At 38.2% G+C, this 20,617-nt stretch overlaps 1 protein-coding gene across 2 annotated transcripts in view; it reads right to left on the reverse strand.

Annotated features, from left to right (window-relative positions):
* st6galnac3 (ST6 (alpha-N-acetyl-neuraminyl-2,3-beta-galactosyl-1,3)-N-acetylgalactosaminide alpha-2,6-sialyltransferase 3) overlaps positions 1-20,617 on the reverse strand; it is a 91,187-nt gene that overhangs the window by 59,298 nt on the left and 11,272 nt on the right. Inside the window, exon 2 of one of the 2 annotated variants that reach the window (XM_041993193.1) lies at positions 842-1,036. The exons of the other annotated variant lie outside the window; for it this stretch is intronic. Coding sequence (XP_041849127.1) covers positions 842-1,036 — 195 coding nt within the window. The remainder of the gene's footprint in view (positions 1-841; positions 1,037-20,617) is intronic. 2 annotated transcript variants of the gene reach the window in all.

Consider the following 20,617-nt stretch of genomic DNA (forward strand, 5'->3'; position numbering starts at 1 on the left):
GCATGTGTACTGTCTTCTTCTATGTGCTTTTTAAAGCGTTAAATATATTAGAGTAATTAGACTTTCAGTGGTCAGGCAGTAGTGTTAAAGGTCTTGCCTAAGTACCCAACTGGAAGGTGTTAATATTCGTCCCCTTGGGGAATCAACCTCTGGTCGACTACATGGTAGAAAAATGCCCTCCCAGCTGAGCTATCCAGCCGCTACTTGTCCCAAAAGGTACTCTAGCACCTATCAAACAAAGCTGGTACTCCAGTTTTAAAGCTGTTTGAGAGATGTTTGTCCATTCAGAGTCATCATAGTTAAAATGGAGACTTAAATTTGGCAGCTGAATGTGGATCAATGGCTAGTAAATATAAATGGCTCATTCTAAGAAAATAAAAACATAACAGTTATTTTAGCAAAGTGATTAGATACCAACAGAAACACAGATTATAATGGTATAGAACATTTTTCTGTCATTGACCTTTGATTTTGTCATATGGTGCACCTTTAAGCACATTAGTTGTGACCAGGTTAAAACAATGAGGAAGACAAAGCAGCAACGCTCATGTTCTGTGAGGTAGAATCTCTTTTTGTTTCTGGTAGCAGTGCAAGTCATATTTTCAGCCCCAGATAACATTCATCTTTAGGTACCAGTTCTGGTAAATGAATTAAGGTAAAAAAAACATCCTGTGATCCTTAAACCATTCTTAAGATAGAAATATAAAACTACATTGCAGTTTATGCGTATCATAACATTCTTAAAATAAAATAAATTCATTCATTAATTAAAAGAAAAGAAGATGGAGATGCTGTTGATTTGGATTATATTTGTCTTTTGTCATTAGTGTTTGTGCCTCACCTCCTGTCTGGGGATGCTGACATAGCCTAGGTTAGGCTTGTAGGCCTTGTATGGCTGCTTGGAGAACATCCAGTGGCTGCTGAAAGTCTGACCAAACACCGGCTGCAAGAGGACGTAGGGCTTCTCGGAGTAGTTCACTACAACCACAAAGAGTGATACAGCCACGATTAGACTGGTGGCGATCAAAGGCTTCCTCTGTGAAGACAGAAAGAGAATGCATTTTTGAATACATAAATACATCAAAATATGTTTTTCCCTCCTCCTGATCAAACAGATTTCCATCACATTGGGATTAATCAGCAGAATTGTGAATGTGATGCAAGTCCCCCCCCAATTGTACGCAAAATCCTTTTCATATGCATCAGCTGATAACCCTCTAAAGGATGCACTGGTTTAAAAGCTATCTGAGATGGAACAACCTCATACACAAATGTACTTGTGATAAGAAGTACATGAATTGTATTTTTTTCTTTTTTCTTTTATATTTAATATTTCTGAGCTGAAAGGCAGCAGAGCAGTGAAGAAATCTCATTCAACGATAATATGATTCTTCCTGCAGTTAAATCTACAAAGACATTACAGACTCAAACCCACAACTTAGTTTTGTTTTCATTTAGTAAGAAGTCTGGACAAAGAGTATTTAGGTTTAAAAGAAATATATGGATGTTACACATTGAATAGACTGAGTTCAATCTAAAAACATAAAGAACATGAGTTTGAGAACTACATCACACCTTGCATATCTTTATTTAAGTGTGTACTTCATTGAATGTGTAGCATTTTCTGATGTTCAACCCTTTCAGGCCCGTGCCTATGTTTTAAGTCTCTGCTCAAAATTTGCATACCCATAATGAAATAAATGGTAAATGGTAAAATTTACCGTAATGAAATATGTAAATCTCTGCAACCCCTAGATCTATTTGAATACTTCTGGAGTGATCGTAAAGGAAACACTTAAGAGATGTTTTAAGATGTGTAAATATCAGTATTATGACACAGGAAACTGGAATGATGCAGCTGTAGGTCTAAACCTCTATCAAATCACAGTAGAACGTGTAAACATCCCTGCAAATGCAAACTCTGATGAAGTGAAGCAGAAGAAAATTAGAGTTTTTAGTGCAAATAGTTTAGGTGACGTCTCTAAAATGGCCATTTTTCTACAGTTTGGCCATCTGTTCTCAGTTTTACAAATCAGCCAAGGTCAGTTGGCTGCTTGTATCGTTCAGCGGTCGCAGTTTATGTCCACTTTATGCAGCTAAACTGGCCAAATTGGGACACTTTCAAGGATGTCAGCCATTTTCTGAATGGTTACGAATACAGAGCAGCATAAATTCATCCACCTGCATTAGTTATGTTGTAATGTTTAGAACAGTGACCTATAATAAAGTAAACAGAGCTGCCTCTTTGACTTTGCCTTAATTTGAGCCACATTTTAATAATAAAAAGAAACAAAAACATCAGCAAATGGTCACATAAGTTTTAGTTAAACCTAAAATATATGTTAGTTTTTATGCCACAATATTGAGACTGTACATCTTAAAAGACTCACTTTAATAATGTCTGGGGGAGATATGACCCCTACAAATGTAAAAAGAAAAAAAGACAGAGATATTTCTGAAGCAGCAGAGTGACTTTGAATAAGGAGTTCAGTTCAATCAATTATGTTTTCATTTGAAGACCAATGATTCACTGTAACATCTCGTCATCACTTCAGATGCATCACGTATTAGAGAACTCTCTAAAATTCTCCTTCTCAGTCAGTTTGCAGAGATTAACACTTAATCTCTGCTCATTGACACATGATTAAATTTCTTCTAATGTCTAAAAGCCTATACATTTTTTTAATAGAAACGTGGCAAAAACAAGTACATTAAAAACATGCTTGATAAACGGTGGCATTAAAATTCTGTAATATTTGATATTCGTGGATTTTTAAGGCGTTAATGAAGTGTCTGAAAAACAGCAGAGCCTCAGATTTGTTTGTTTGTTTGTTACATTACTCCATTGATGTTAACATTCACTAAAGTGTCCTATGATGTGCAAAAAGTAATTTTAGAGTTTTAAGTGACTCAACGTCCTACGTTGTTGCTACGTCGTTGGCTAGTTAGGCTGCCCGATTTCACGAACGTTAAGCAGACTTCGGTGTGCAGACTATGTAGGACACTACGTAGCCTACGTGCAGACCCTGAATTGAGACACAGCTATATAAGTTAAGATGTTTTTCTTGTTCTTCTTTATGGCCAGAAAACAGTTTTCTATGCAGTGACTGTGTGATGCTATCATGTGAATATGGAGCAAAATCTCTGATGAATGTTTGCAACACTTTGTTGAATTTATGCCAAGAATAATTAAAGTAGTTCTGAAATAAAAGGGGGATCAATCCAGTACTAACAAGGTGGACCTAATACAGTGTCTAGTCAGTGTACATACAGTCATGACATAAAGAGGAAAAACAAAATATTTGTCTTTGCAGATGTGCTGTAAACACATGGAAATGGAAGAGACCATAGGGACAAATTGGCTTCAACACTGGCTAAAGATATCTAAATACATCCTTTGTACAGCTTCACATTGCTGCTTGGATGATTCTCTACTTGTTTTGTCAGTGGATTAAGGACCCTGTTCACTCTGCATAATCTGCTTTTCTGTTTCAGCATTTCTACCCATAAAGCAACAGCTGGGCATTGTTTTACACACAGTAGAATCTAGAGGTAATGGGTATTGTAGCCCAGCAGAAAGGAACCGAGAGTGATGAATAATGGATAAAAGATTAAAGAGGAAAGGTCTCACTGAAGAAAAGGTATTTGTAAGGCAGAGCTAGAGATGAGTGCATAAGCAATAGAAGGAATCAGACCAGGGTGAAAAATATCAGCATGCTTCAACATCTGAGCCTGAGGATGATGATAGATTTCAGCAAAGCCAGAGATGTTACATTCCCCCCTCCCAAGCAAACTTCAATAACGTGCATCTAATCTAACAGACAACACCGGAGCAAAACTTTGGATTTTTTTAGGAAGTTGGTGTTTTGCAAACTCTTTGAAGTTATCTGATGGTGAGAAGATTGGATGTGGCGCGTGGTAATGGTGAAACCCCATCACCAGCAATCTGCAAGCTCTAAGCTCCAACATCAAACATCCCAAGGGAGGTGCTGGAGGCTTTGCTTCGTAGCGATGAGATCAAACAGTGCAGTGGGGGTGGAGTTCAAAACAGGCTGTGACCATTTGCTGCCCTGACAAGCCTATCACATTTCACCAGTTGCATGTGTGTTACATCAGACATCATTTCATGGCACACTGCCCATCTTTGATCACCAACAGAGAGACCTTAACTTTAATCTATTAAAAAAACACCACAAAGAGAAATTTTCTCTTCTTCCACTCCCTACTTAAATTATCTTACAAAATAACATATTTACTGAGAGTAGAATCAATCATATATTTTTTTCTTTTCTTTTCTTTTTAAAGCAGGTCATTTTCTGAAAATGTGCTGTAATAGCCAGTCATCAAGACTCCATTATGGGCCATGAAACCAATTCCTTAAAAAGCATGAGAGTTCTTCAAGGACAGGAAAAAGGAAACTGCCCTCAGCTCAGACTGCAGAGCTGAAACATCCATCTGTTCTCATGAAGACAGAGAATTTCCTTGTCCCCTTCAACCTCAACCTGGCCACAAATCACAGGGGAAATGATGTGTCAAAGCCTGGAGGCGACCAGAGGACTTGGCGTGGGCGTTGCGGGGCACTCAACCTCCACTGGCTGAGAAACTCAAAACTCTTCTCCTCTGCTTCTCATAGATCAGGGTGATCTTAACTCAGCCTGTTGAGCCGTGTGACAGAAACGGAAAGCCTTGGTGTTGAGGAAGTAGTTCAGTGAGAGAAGAGGACCATTAAAAGCATCAGAGAGGCAGCAGGAGGCTGTAAAGTTTGAACATTAAAGCTTTTGGTCAGTGTTCAAACATTTTGATGGAAGAATATGACTCCATATGTGGCTTCAACGACCTTGTTTGTCGCCATCAGATTGGCCAATGATGGCCAGTAACTGCAGTGCTATTTATGGTTTTATTTAATGTGCCTTGACAAAAGCTTTGAGGGGCTATTTTTGAAAGTGCTAAAACCTATACCCTGATGGACTATTGATTTCAGTGCTCAGATTGTGTGAGATTACCGGGACTTGGATTCTGGAAAGCCATAATTTTACTCTAATCTTTGCAGTGGTGAGTCTGTTTTCAGATTGCATACAAGTGAAGAAGGTAGAAAGATATTCGTTGCACTGCACTGTGCAGAAAAAAACAAGAAACACACAACACAGTGAACATGCATGAACAGCACCAAAGTAGAAAAGCTGAAGTATATATACTTTATGTTACTTCATATTTCTACCTCACAGCACTTTTGAAAGACGATGCCACCCTGAATTTGACTAAGCAGGTATAGAAAATAGATGAATTTAAGAAAACTGAGCTTGTGGTTTTATGTAAACCTATAATACCTCTGGAACATATTTCAGGTGTTTACCATTTATAGACCTCACATAAAAATGAAAAAAGTGTGGACAAAAGTATGATTCAATTTCTGTAACTATATACTTATAATTTAAATGAACTACAGCTCTACTAAACTGTAATTAAATGAACAATAAATAATCTATTAAGCCAGGCTTGCTAAAATTCAGCAACATTTTCATGGTGCTCCCACTTTTAACAAAAAAAGATGTGAATACCCTTTCCAAACATTACTATCTGTATCATTTGCCACAACCATTTTCCAATAATGTACTCTAAACAGGCAATGAATTTCTAAATTGCAGTTATTAACAGGTGGCCTGCAATTCACTAGTGTGATGAATGAAAATTCAAGGCAAATTAGCCGTTTATTTCCTCATACATATTGTGCAATCAAAATTTCACCTCCATCAGGCTCTATCTGGGCATGAAGAGAGTATCATTTCCCACAAGGATTAGTCCTCCAGCTCAGTAAACAACAGGACCACATTGTAGTTCGATTCAAAAAGTTAATAGCGATGGATATTGGAATAATGAAAGGTTCAACCTGAGGAAAATGGCTCATGAAAAAACATATCTACCAGCCAATTCTTGCCGTCTCCTGGGTAGTGGAAAGGAGAGAAAAAAGAAGAATGAATAAGAAATTACATTTGCAATGCAAAGACGCCGCCTCCCTGGCACCTGATTTTTGCCACCGCGGTCCAGCGAGCATTTAAAATCCAATTTCAATTAAGGTGTTTGAGAAAATATATTTACCGTATCTCTCACTCTTTCTTCTCCTCTTTCTTTTCCAGCCTTAATGTCTCCAAGGAAATAAGACTGAAGAATAAGCAAATGGCTGCTCAGGAGATTTGAAAGTGGCTCTAAACACAACTTTATTGGTGTCATATTTCTAGCAAATGTTTCGCTTCAAAAGTCATCCAAGTACAAGATAAACCATTGTTTTCCCAGAGGAGGAAGAGGAGGAGGCCAAGTTTTTGCTTCCAGTAACACAGTTATGCACAAGTTCCCCTCCAAATTTCACCCCCGGGAGCCACGACTGCCACACGAACAGTGAATGAGCATTAATACGATCTGCAGGTGTAACTGCATTTAGATTAGGTTCATATATGGTTAATTCCATTCATGAATTGTACTACTCCTCTGGGTTTTTGCTCATTACAAATACACATTTAGCCAGTTCTTCATTTGCAGTTATCAAAATATTGACAGTACAGCCATATTGCTTTTTAAAGCAGTCTTTTAGAAGTATCCCGTTACTCTTCTGAGATGTTTTATAGGACACAACCTAAAACGGACACTTGAGTTGGAAAAAATAAGGAGTGTTAGTTGGCTCAAAAAGCAGTTCACGCTAAAATATAATCTAACATTAATATACTACTATACTGAGCAGCAGGAAATTAGTGGTAAGCACCGCAAGTCTCAGCACACATGCCCTTTAACCACATTTTCACAGGGGAAGACAATCAAGCCTGTAGTTTCACTGATGAGGACTCAAGATGAAACATTTAACTGTTTAAAATCATAAGCAGCAGAGATGGCAGCAAGATGTGCTAATGACCACATTTCATTATACACACCTCCAGATCACATTTTCTCTCGCAAGATCTTAGCCAGATATGGGAACAGTGATGAGTCAAATAACAGAACAGCACAGCTGTCTTCAAAGCCAATAAAGTGTGCTTACCTCACAAATACTGTTGTGCTGTCTATGCTAGCTTATTGTGTTGCAGTTACAGAACAGCACTCAAGAGGTCATTTGAAGAGCCACTTCTTAAAATTCTTCTTCACTTAGAAATGTTTTAAGACAGGGGTGTCAAACTTCAGTTCTTGGAGGCCACTGTCCAGCAGGTTTTAGATGTTTCGCTGCTTCAACACACCTGACTCAGGTTAATGGGTCTTTGTGCAGAACCTGACAACTAACTGTTGGAGCCATTTCATTTGAATCAGGTGTGTTGGGGCAGGGAAAAAAAAAAAAAAACCTGCAGGACGGTGACCCTCCAAGACCGGAATCTGACATCTCTATTCTAAAATGATTAAAATGACCCAAAGCAGGGATGTCCAGCTCTGGTCCTTGAGGACCGCAATCCTGCAGATTTTAGATGCCTCACACCTGACTGTAATTAAATGGCTCTCCTCAACAGCTTGTTGTCAAGTTCTGCCAAAACATGTCAACCCAGCAATCTAATTCAGGTGTGCTGCAGCAGGACACATCTAAAACCTGCATAACAGTGGCCCTTAAGGACTGACTTTGGATGCCCCTGACCCAAAATAAAGCTGTCATCAGGACCAGCTGCTTATGTGTGTTTCAGCAGTTTTGATGCTTCAATCCACCTCATTCAAATCAATTGTCCTTCTCAACATATTGCCAGCTCATTACATAAGCAAGCCTTCTAATGAGTTGTTTCATTTTTAGAAATGCACATTGAATACATAAATATGCTCCACACCATCCAGCTGTTTGATTATACTCTTTCATGAACTAAAGTAAAGCTGAACTAATGATAGCCAATAAGCACATTATATTTAGTTTTCATTTGTCAAAATTGCAAGATTAAGATCAAGCCTGCAGAAGACAATCTCACTGCTCATCTGGAGTTTTTAAGCCTGCAGATCCCAGCCAAAGCCAGCAGAGGGGGCAGTCACCTCACACAGCTGTCACGTAGTGGCCATTTGGCAGCAGAGGAGCATCGGTTGCAGCCTTGAATCTGTGGAGCTCCTCTCACTAAGTCTCTGGCTTGAAGAAACTACCTAAAATATTCATGAGCTTAGTTAAAGTTGATAATCTGATTGAACTTCCAATGAGCAATTGCAAGTTATTCTGGAAATACAATCTATCTTATTCTCATCCTTTTTACTTTGCAAAGTGTTGCCCAATGTCTCATGGTCCCCATTTTATCTGTTTTTTTTGTTTTGTTTGTTAAAGCATGCCGGATTTGCATGTGGTTGATATTTAAGGCATTTTAGTGTGTCCATGTTGTATTAAGAATTATTTTATAAACAGAAATACAATTTTAAAAGGAGAGAGAATGAAAGAAACAAAAAAATGTAGTTGGAGTTGGTCTGAACTTTGATTTTGATTGGATTTTTTTTTAGACATGCCTCACAGCCCAGGCTCAGACTCAGGCCTCCCAAACCAGTTTGAAGTGTGTTGCTCTCTCAGAGCAACAAACAGCGATGGCATCAAATCCAGAGTAAATAAGTGCTGCAACTAGCAAGGCCATAGACAATAAAGTGGGAAACAAATGTCTGTGGATGCAAAACAATTTGACACCTGGCTCTCTGAATACATGTTTCTGGACAAGTAAAACTACTGAGAATCAACAACTTGAGAGCCAGAATAACAATAATAAGATTATTGACTCCTAAGCTGTTATGTAAACCATGCAGATAGGTTGATTATTTTAAAGCAACATGACAGAAAGACTATTATAAAGATCTTCTTTGAGACAATAATCCAATTCCCTTTCAGTCTGAATATTTAGCAAGATCTACCTTTTAACAGAAATATTATATAGTAGTTATATTGCTGTGTTGTCATAAATGTAGCAGCTATTTTCATATATTTAAAGTCTGTTTCCTGTGGAGGATTCTTATGCACAACTCTAATCTTTTAATTATTTCTTTACATTTCTTTAAATTGTTTATCCCCAAGGCACCTAAAGAAATGGTCAAAATGTTGAGTTAAACTAGATGTTTAACTCAGCATCTTAAGAACAACATCTAAATTCAACATTTAGACATGTAGCTCTACAGTATAGTGTTTGTGCTCCTAAAGGTTTCAGCAAAGAGAACCAGCGCCACTAGGGGGAAAAATTAAGTCTGGAGTGCTGGAAGTTTTTAATTAGTTTACCAGAATGTGTGAAACATAACAGAATACATCATAATATTAATGAGCTCATTTAACAACCTGCTACATCTAAGACCATCTGCCCATGTGCATCAAAGAGATCTAATGGTTACAGCCCAGCTGATAATTTGCAGTAAAGTCATTAAAGGAGTTACAGGAAAAATACATATGATTACAAATCTCTGTGGTTGGCCTTAATGTGTGTTTTATAATTCCAGTCCAGATGTCCACATCCTTTACTCCATACAGCCACCGAACCTGCCCACCTTCTATCAACAAAACGTCCTGACGGTCTTCGCCTATACCTTATCACCCTTATCAGCCATGACATATGAAAAGCAAATCCTTCAATCCAGGTCAAATGAACACTAATCTGCTGTGCTGGCATGAAAGCGGATCATTATAGTACACAGCATCACCGAGAATATTAATCTGGGACCAGAAAGGAAGCTGTTTGATTACATGTAGATGTGATTCCTCATTTATTCTTGGCAAAAGTAAGTATGAAACGTCTATAGATAGAAACACATAAACGCTGCAATGTGTGTGAGCGAACATGTGAATCTGTAAGTACGGCTATGCGTGGCTGTGACAGGATGCAGTCTAACTCCATTTGACTAATACATATCTGATATCAAATGAAAGATAATCCCTACAAGTATAAAGGATTAAACTCCACAACATTCACTGCCCCATCTGGAGCCAGCAAAGTTTTAGAAGTAGAGGGGAAAAAACACAGCACCATATGTTCACAGAGACAGTTTGGTGATGCTCTATGCTCTGCTGCGTAGGCTGATGCTCTCTCACCCGGGAAAGTGAAGAAATTTGTCATGTGAAAAGATGGAAAAGCTGCTCTCTGTGACATTATGAGAAGCTGCAAACTGGAATATGTTTTTGAATAGGACAAGTCTACCATCCAAAGCCAGAGCACACACGTTACACTTGACTGCAAAAGTAATGTGGACTTCTTTCCCAGGGCATCTAAAATAACTTTCTCCATGAATAACATCCTCTGTTACAGCTGTTAACTGTGTCCCAGCCAGGGTCATTTCAAAGCAAAAAAAATTCTACAACATGAACAATATGAAGCATTAACATTTCATGAACATTTCTTTTGTTCATAGATGCAACAAAGAAATGTCTTTCCAACAGGCTGCCAACTGAGTTAACTGCCTTTTTTCCATGCTTGAATGATTCCTAGGTCAGTGTTAATTGACTTTACAAACAAAAATAAAGGATTCCTGTGAAAACGTTCAGGTACAAAGACTGCCTGTAAATTATTTAAAAGAAGAAAAAAAACTGCCAATGACCATAGCAAAGCTTTGCAAGACCTTTAGAAAACCTGAGGAATTGTTGCTTTAGCCCACTTTAAAAGATCACATGAAAGTCTGTCTGCTTGGAAGCAAAGTATAAAGAAAGTAGTATTTTGCAAAGCAGCTCCATTTTAATTTTGCATGCGGCTCCAAAAGTCTGTCTTTGAGTTGCTAAGATAAGTTTAATTTATTTGATGTGATACAGTTTGTTTCTGTTGACCAATAAATGGGTGCAAGCAATCCTGTAAGGTCTTCATCCAAAAATCTGTTTTTGCACAATGTTTGTATTCTAATATTTACACTATAACAGCTGATAAGATCTTTAAATAACTGTCAATTATAGCCCAAACCTGCAGCAAATTATTACAAAGTGTATCACATAATAGAGAAAATTACATTTCTGTTAATGCCAGTTAACCTGACCTGAAGAAAGTGGTAGATGCACCAAATAAATGGCCCTTTGAGTTGTATGTCACAACAGAATGTCTCATGCAGGCTTTCAGTCAGTCATAAGCAATGACCTCAGCAGCTCTCTTATGAAAAAGCCCCTATAGCTGTGTTGTTCTCTAATATCTGAAAGTCTGGCTCTTTCGGATGCAAATTGCCAACAGGCAGGAGAGAGCAGACTGCTGACCAAGGACAAAGCTACTGAACTGCAATGCATCCGCTGTTCTCCATCTGGCCCAGATGTCATGACTTTAGACTGGACTGGAGTCTGGACTGCAACCAGTTAATGCTAAACTAAAAGAACAGATCTGCACATCCAGCTCTGAATTTCTGAGAAGTTTAGAGCAGAACAGCATGCAGTCTCTAAGGTTTTTGTGTAATAAATGGAAAGGTGGTGGGAATCTGGCTGCAGCGAAAAACATTGACCAGAGAAAATCCATTTCAATTTACCACATGCCAGAGCAGGATTACTGACATTTAGCAACAGATATTTCCTGGGAAACTCAATAAAATTTCTCTGTAACTCCATAATAAAGCCTCATCTCATCAATAGTGATTACATACAGCATGACTCCCACATTCGCAAATCGGAGTAAATTTACTAAAAGTGCAAACAGCACATCAGACATCAGAGTGGGTGGAAGGGTTGGACAGAGATGTGGTAAATCATCCACAAAACAGAACAACACACATTTTCATTCTTCTCATACCTCAAACAGAAATTTTCCCCAAGGAGCTGTTTAAAAGAACTTCTTCAAGGGCAAATGGCTGGGCAAATAAAAAGTGCACTGAATTTTTAAAAAATACAGCAATAAAGGAAAATCATTTTATCAGGCATTCAGTCCTCAGAGGGTTGGTGATTAAGAAACCTTGAGGTAAAAAATGCATTTTACCAATAAGCTTTTTTTTTTTTTTTTTTTTTTTTTTTGTCATTACCTGCATTTTGAAGATGCTTTTTACAACAGATATTGATTATATTTGAGGATCACTGATCTTTAAACCAGTTTCTAGTACATCTAAAACAATATAAATAACAATTAGTTGCTGTAATAATCAGCCATTTGTTTAGATGGTTATTCAAACTAAACTTGAGACAAAAAATAAGGAAATTTGTGTTTGGTCAATTATTTCCCTACTTCAGTAATACCAATTGGTGTTGTATTATACATCATTGGAAAGCCTGATTAGTCACCTTTACAAATACGTATAATGTGTAAGGATCGTGCTTCTGTGGAATGAGCAACACAGCTAAACATGTGGGATGTGCCTGGAAAAATGTGTCAAAACCCCTTGCAATCTGGTATTTCAGATTTGTTTTTCAGATGCAAGTGCTGTCAGGTGTGTGTCAGTCACAGATGTATGAATGGCACCTTATTGGCACCTAATTGATTGATCAACAGACATATTGGAATGAGGCTGTGTTAGTTTGTCTGGCTGTTTGTCTGTTAGCAACATAACTCAAAAAGTAATGGACAGATTTTTATTAAATTTTCATAAAATGTCAGAAATGGAATAAGAGATTACATTTTGAGGGTGATCCAGATCACTGGATCCAGGAATTTTTGAAAGGATTCTTTACTAAGATGGGAGATGGGGATAATTTTCTCATTATATAATGATCTTAAATACATTAACAGCTAACCCAGATTGCTGCCATTTGAGAAAATGCAAATTTCTTTAACAACTTCAAGGCTATTATAGCAATTTGCTTCATCTTGGTGTCCAAGAGGATGTTTCCGGGGTCCTAAATAATATGAGGCATCTATCCCGATGATGGAAATAGTGATATTAGCTTAAAGTATACATAAGAGTGTTGGCATGGGGTTGGTACTTGGGTGGGTTGTTGGGCTTTTTGGGGTTTATCTCAGGCTTAGAGTAGGTCTGTTCTCTCTGAGTGCTTCTAGTTAAAGAAGGAAAAATAATCAACCAAACTAAAAATTTCTTTCTTTTTATGCTAAGGTTGCTTACAGATATGCAGACTGCTTTTTTGGGGGGGGTCAAATATAACTTTTTCTTCATCATTGGTTGAGTCATTTTTGCAAAATTATCATTTCCTTGAGTGTTTTTATTCCACATTGGTTGAGCTGCACTGTGCTAAAGGAGTTCTTCTTAACTTTCGAGGGCTTATCTTTAAACCATATAACTTACTTTATTCACCAGAGCTGCAAACAAGATGAAGGCTAAGCAGACAGCTGCCTCTCTCTGCACATTAATGTGCTCTGTATAGCTAAAATCATGGAAGGCTGGTGTCTAGCACAGCCGATTTGCAACGCAAAACTTTTACTTGTAATATAAACTTGAGTGATTCACTTTTACTTTGTTTGACTGTGAGAAAAGTCGACTAAAGTCAATCTAACTAATATGAAAATCTGTTGTACTGATTCAGCTGTATCAGTGGCTGTATAACAGTACTTATGTAATAGTACATGCCATTGAGACATTTTAAATGTTCACATAATTTCATGCTGCATCCCATTTGCAAAGAGGTTAAGAATGAGGACAGCCTGTACTGTTAACGAAAATAATCGAATAACTATTAGTGACAGCCTGATTAACACTAATTTACAGAACACATCAGCCAAAATCCCTTTTTGGCATGCTTGTCAAGATGAGGTTACAACCAGATGAGCTTCAGACAAAAGAAATGACACATGAGGAGTTTACTCTTATCTTTTAGAGCTGCAGAACAAACAGGATTGGATGGATAAGATCAATGCTGCACTGCATTTGAGACATATTTTTGTGTCAAGTCTCATTCTGAGCATTAATGCTGGGTTTTTATGATTAAAGAGAAAAAACTTCAGTTATACGCATCTAATTCATTTGCAGGAGCAGAAATGTTCCTGATATTTCTAACAATGAATGCATTCAAATGATTTGCCAGCTCAGCTTTGTTTTTCATTAATCCTCATAGATTGTTGAAGGTTCTGCAAGAGCTCAAACACCAGCATTATTAATGTTGCGATTTATAAGGCAGAGGAAAACAAAAACAGGCAAACAGCCAGAGGAATTAAAGCCCATCATACAGCCCAGCTTCATGTAACCAATAGATCTTCATTCTGCAACAATAAAGCTTACTGAGTTTATCTTGCCATTGCCTCTGCCGCAGCAGCTCTATGTCAGGGCGTTTGAGGGTGGGGTAGTGGTGGCATTTAGCTTGTGAGAGGTGGTGGTAGTGTTTGGGTCAACAAAAAACTCACAAACAAGCAGCAAACACCTGCAATCTTAAGGGAGATCAATAAGCAGAAAACAACAAATGCAACCTCAGAGTTATAACCATGAGCCTCATGGAGTTGATGCAATCCTACCCAGAGTGCACAGCTGCAGTTTAAGCTGCTGCCCAAAAATGACCACAACAGCTGAACGTTTCAGAGCACGGGCAAGCACACTGCAGATTATGTCACAAAAAAAAAAAAAGGTCTTTATTTAATTCCCTCATTTAACCACCAGGCTTTATTTATACCTCTTTAGCTGGCGGATGCAATCAGTCTACCAATACTGGAGCCCAGAGCTTTGCCAGCTTCCGCTGGAGATAATAACTGTGGTGCTGCAACCTTTTATTACCTGGTTTGCTCAAAGAGCCCTCAGGAATGGGCCCATCCTATCACCAGACCATCTTCCACTGAGCACATTATTGACTTTATAGTCAAACTGAATTGATGATCTTCAAAAAGAATATCTGATTCTGTATGTTTGACCATGATTCTGCAGAAGGATGAAAATAAATCCTAACATGTCAGGGTGGTAAATTAAGCTAAAAAGCTGGTCTGGGGGGAGAGGGTGTGGCACACAGCTCGCAGTAGGACAACACTAATGCAATTACAGGGATGTTCTGCTTACTCAGAGGCTCGGTTCAAGGGCAAACTAAAAGCTGAAGGCAAGCAACACAAAATCTGGCATTACTCAGAGTTACAGCTGAGCCTGATCTTGCCACCTCACTGTCAGGAAAAGCTGATGAGGAAATGCATACGGGATTACAGCAGAGTGACTCTGAGATCAAGGCTATCTGCTACTCTGATGGGTCCAGCCTGCATCAAACGTGGCTATACTGCTCTAGAGTCTTGAATTTTTTAAAAATAATTACTAAAGTACCAAAAATTTCCAAAACTACAACACTAAACTGATATTTTAAAGAAGGATTTTGCACAAAAGTAGGGTAACAGTGGGGGAAAAATACAGATGGAGCAAAAAAAAATAAAAAAAAAAATAGACTTTTTAAGTATACATCAAGGCAAAACTTTTTCTTCTGTTAACTGCAATATTCACCATCAGTCTTACATCTCCAGCTGCATCTCTGACCCTTTTCTTGTCATTTGGACAGCATTTCTATGCCACATGAAAGTCTAGATAACTCTTCACCAGCATCACGACCTCTGTTGATCTGTCTCTTCTAGGGCTTTGGTCTGCCACTGTGCCAGTTAGACCTTGCCAAGAACACAAGCTCGTAGGCCCTGCCAGCCACACAGTGTGCAGAGGGAGTCTTGCCAAACCCAATTTAGCAATAGTGAAACTCACTCAAATGAATCCAACTGGCTGGAGATCATCTTGGTAACCACTTCACGTTTAGAAACAATACAAACTGAGGACATGAACTCTTGAAGTGTGATTAATTTGTAGAGAAATCTAAATTTGACAGTGACTGAAATGTGACTAGGAAGTTCAAGACAGAGCAGGTCCCTGAAACTTTGAAACTGGATGGTTTCCTAAAAACTCAAGTACTCAATAACTACAAAGTAAACTGATGTCAAAAAATATTGGAACCTTTTTTTCTGAAAAAGTTATTTCAAGAATGGTTAAGCAATCAATAAAAGTGGTATGATCGACCAATTAATTCAGCTCCAACTTTCATGAAGCAATAATGCTCAAAATTTTGAATCAGCAATATGGTTTCTGTTTTTAAAAGTCATGATGTGGATTTATTTGTTGTTTGAATCACGTTTTCACAAAACAATGCAAAGACTCTACATTGAGCTATTGAAAGTTAAACGCCAACTTCCATCACAATATTTTCGACACTACTAAAATGCTAAGTAATAATGGTACATGAAAATAATGACATAACTGTTCAAACAGCACTATTTATTGTTGCTTGTTCACTTTTCTAACCATCTTGATTTCAGCTCTGTAAGCAGCAGGCACTAGCACACTGAGGCCATCCGGTATTAGTCATTTCCGCGCTGCTGTCATAGTGGCAAATGGCTCGTCCGGGGAGCCATCAGGCCCCTGATGATGCCATCTGACCAGCAGCGGACTGCTGTCTTGGCACCTTTGCTCCTGTGTGGTGACAGTGCTCAGTCAGACGCTGGCTAATTCCTTACCCACAAGTCAAAGCTCAAATCTAACCACCTTGGCCAGCTTTGTGTTTATGTGTGACTCTTTAAGCTCTCTAGAGCAGCACAAGCTCAGTGTGTCTGTTATACAGGTGTACTAACAATTACTGACAGTTATCCTACCACCAAAACACCACGATGCACCCTGTTATAGCACCAGAATCTAAATAAACGCTATTTAAAGCTGTAAGGAACCAACTAAGAACATCTTGATGATTGCATCTGACTGATGGGAAATCTTTTAACACATGATGCTAGGGGCTGGAAAAAGAAGCTGTGAAGCAGTTTTTCAGCCCTGGGATGCGGCAGGCAATGACGGCTCCAGGAATGTACATAATAAATATAAATGTGCCATCAAAACAAGAAAGAAGAAGAAGAAATGTATGTCGCACTGCATTCAATATGTCCAATATAAATACATTTAAAAATAAAAAACTGTCATTTATAAGCTGTTAGTGCATAAAAGTGTAAAAAAAATAAAAAAAAGAAACAATTTAGGAGACAGAATGCACAAAGTATAAAACACAAAACAAAACATAGAGGACATGTTATATGTTAAAAAGGAGTAATTTTACTATTTCATGAAAAATATGAGTTTATCTTGAATGTGATGGCTGCAACATCTCCCAAAAAAGTTCAAACAAGGCAACAAAGAGAAGGATTTATTCCTAAACCAAACCAGTGAGCACAGAAATAGGCCTACATTTATAAATATTCTATAATCAGTAAAAAGCCTGGATGAAACACGGGATTAAATTAAATCATATCCCCACTTTAAATAACCTCATGCATTTTCATTAGGAAAGTGTGTATTTATATTCCAAAGAACACAATGCATTAACCATTATTGTCCCATTGGTTTGTTCTTTAACCTTATTAATAAATAAATCAAAAATAATAATTAGGGTCTAAAGATTCTAAATTACAAATGTACTGTTTAGTGATGAATGGTCATGGTTTTAAATGATCCTTTCTATTTACAGTGTGTGTGGGCTAAAATGCAAAAGATGCTTAATGCCGCTTTCCAATCATTCATTACGTTTGCAGTCACGTAGGCAAACTAATTAGGATGGGCAATAATTTGTAATTAATTTTCTCTGAAGGGCATGCCCTCGGTCCCCCTTAGTTGGCTACTTTTCCCCCTTTGGCCGTCTACTCAATATCTTATTGGAAAGCAATGCAACTTCTTTTAACAAGAAAAAACCCTGGACAGAATCTTAACAGGAATCTTTCAGCCTGAGGGCAGCTGGGAGAAGAGGATAAGACTGGGGGTGAACCATATTTGTTTATAAGCAAAAACATAGACAATAGATGTATGGAAACATAAATGAATGAATGAGTGTAAGTATTCAGTGCAGGATTTACTTGTGTGATTAGACACTAACAAAGTCGCGCCAGCATAGATCATGACTTGACAACTGCAAAAGTTGATGCAAGTTGAAAATGTCAGATGGCCAATGGGGATGTGCTGATAACAGTTAGAGTTCATATTAAACTTAACGTGGGAGGTAGTCAGTCTCTCATAACAATATGGTCGGCTCTAATGACTAGCCTGCACATTTATGTCCTGATTTAGTGGTTACTAGCTCGGCTTTATGCTGTCAGATGCTAATATTTTCAGACATATCACACTCTGTGGTCTATGTTACCCAGTTTAGTCTGTTAAAACACACAATCGTGTTTTAAAAAGTTGCATGTTTTTGAAAAAAAAAAAGTTGAATTAAATTAGTCAATTTAATTAGCTTTTCTGACAACAGATTTCTAGCACAGACAACACATTGTGTTACGAGTGCAATTCAGATTGTCACTGGTCAACTGGATGGTGCATTTCTACTGATAGCAAGGTGTTCCAGAAATCAGTCATGTAGCATAGACAGTGTCTACACAGTCAAACTTGATGATGACATAACATCCCATACTACCATGGGGTAGGAATACTTGGAGATAAATAGATGGAGAGAAATAGTTTTTGTTAGTTAATCTGTACACAAATAAGTCAACATATATCTGTCCCTGCTTCCCCCTCCAGCCAACCATCAAAAACCCCTTCTGTAACTGCCCTGAAGCTTTCTACTTTGAGGATCAGAGTCTGAACAGCTTTGCAAAGTTATGTCTACATGTTATTGCATTTTGCAACCACTTGGGGGCACCATCGTAAATATGTAGAACTGAGTTGTGGGCTACTCTTGATGGGGTTGTTGGTGGTGGAAAACAAAACGTTCAAAATGAAAAAAATCTAAATAGCTTCTTACTATTTGTTATGATATTGCTTTTTGTAGGCCATAGTTCATTTTACCTGCCCGTAGTCTTGCCTTTAAAACGGAGTTTTGTTCTTTCAGCCTGAGAAAAAGCTCTAGATAAATAGAATAGAAAAAAATATCCCATCCCTTGAAGTTAGGTCAAATACATCATGCTAGACTATCAAACTTAAAGTCATATGAAAGTTTATTTAGGGGCGTTGAAAAGTTAAGATTAAGAATGACTTGCCCTTTGTGCTCTTCTGAAAGTGAACATTTAATTTCAGTCAATACAAGCTACAACATTCTTAGCTTTCTGAAAAAAAAATGCAGCTGCATGCTCCACTGTATTGATTTTCATGTGTTTCCTCTGCTGTCAAGAAGAACAGTGGTAGATTAATGACTGCACTCAATTCTTTCCTGTATGAATTTTCACTTTCCTCTTGTTTTAGGGTAATTAAAGTGTAAAAAGTCCACCTTGACACTGCAGTTTCTCTGTGAAAGCATGTACAGTAATAATAGGGGTTACGGCCCAGAGGTTGATAGTGAGTGGCATGTAATTTTGGGCCGCTGACCGTGACTGCAATTACAAAGTGGAACTTAATTTGTAGGCTGCCATTTCAAATCTTTCATTAAACTCTGAGGGTCTTTTCTTTGTGATTTGTCCAATAATAGGACAAGACAAGACAAAAAAAAAGAAAAAAAAAGACCAGCACTGGTTGCTGGCTCCTGTCTGACAAAGTTCAAGCAGCCTGAACTGGAAAAGCGGCACATGATTAAACGCTGCAGGATTAGAGACTACATGAATAACACAACTAACGGCACTAAGTAAGATCAAGTAAAGCCTTCCCAGATACTGATAAGATTCCCTGAGAGAGTGAAGTGTCCGCCACTGGCCGAGTTACCACTTTGACTGCTGCACTGTGGATTAATGTAGAGGGAGGTTATCACCCGTGGTTACCACTGTGAATAAGCTAACCTTGCTCTAGCTTCTTCAGCAGCATGTGAACGCCAGTGTGTTTGCACAACAGATGTAGGTTACATTTCCATAATAAAGCATCCGCACGCTTAAATGGTACCCTGTTGGCTCAAAGGGGCCCAGAGAATGGATGGCGACAGCAGAGCAAAAACAAAGACTGTCTTTCAAACCATTTAATCAGGAAGTGGATTCAGATCAAACTGAACTGAAATCTAATTTCTTCTCACACTATGTGGAAACTACGTGAAATGTGAAAAACAAGAAACTTAATGATCATGGTTCTGTAACAGTAAAATAAAACTGGCTGAATCACTTTCACTTTTGGTTGTATGAAACGTGACAGGGTTGTTTTAGAGTGCTGTTACATCGCAGCGTTGCTCATCCTGACAAAGCTTTGCATTGTTCAGAGATCGAGCTGAGACTTTAAGGCTTTGCTTCATTCCCACTGCACTCATTGTGTTGTTTTCGTCACAAACAGCATGCGGAAAATCACAAGAGAACACAGAGTAGCTCTTAGTTGCTAAATAGCATGGCATTTTTTATTTGGACACCAAAACAGGTATAAATTTATACCAGAATTACACTCTTTAGATGGCTAGAAATACAACTTTAACGCCCTTTTCATGCATGTGCTGCTTTTCTGCATTCTGACAGCAACTGAACGTGTTGCTATCAAGTTTTAATGATCCCTCCCCCTCCAGTGTTTTTCTTTATTGGCAAACTTGCTCTCATCGGCTTTTTAGAAAAATCTAAAAGATTGTGGTTCTGAGCCAGAATAATGATGCTTAAAGAATCCAACTCAGTCATTTGACCTACAGTAATTAGCTGCAGCACAGAGACGCTTTTCACAATGTCAGCTGCTCCCTTCGCAGCACGATTTCTAGTTGCACATTTTTAAGGCAAAGAATGTGTTATTATGAGGAGCTGCAACACTGTGTTTTTTGTTCTCACGCAGCAGAGACACTGTTCTCTGTTTAAGTAAAAGATTTATTTCCTACGTCCTAGGCTGTCACTTTCAAAGGAAAACAAAACAGATATCTTAATGTGAACGGACGGCCAAACTCTCTGGCTCCCTCCTCGAGGTCTGGGAGCTGTTTTGAAAGAGTTCCAGCTGTGGGCCA

Source organism: Melanotaenia boesemani, chromosome 8 (assembly GCF_017639745.1).
Source record: "Melanotaenia boesemani isolate fMelBoe1 chromosome 8, fMelBoe1.pri, whole genome shotgun sequence".
NCBI classification, from domain to species: Eukaryota; Metazoa; Chordata; class Actinopteri; order Atheriniformes; family Melanotaeniidae; genus Melanotaenia; species Melanotaenia boesemani.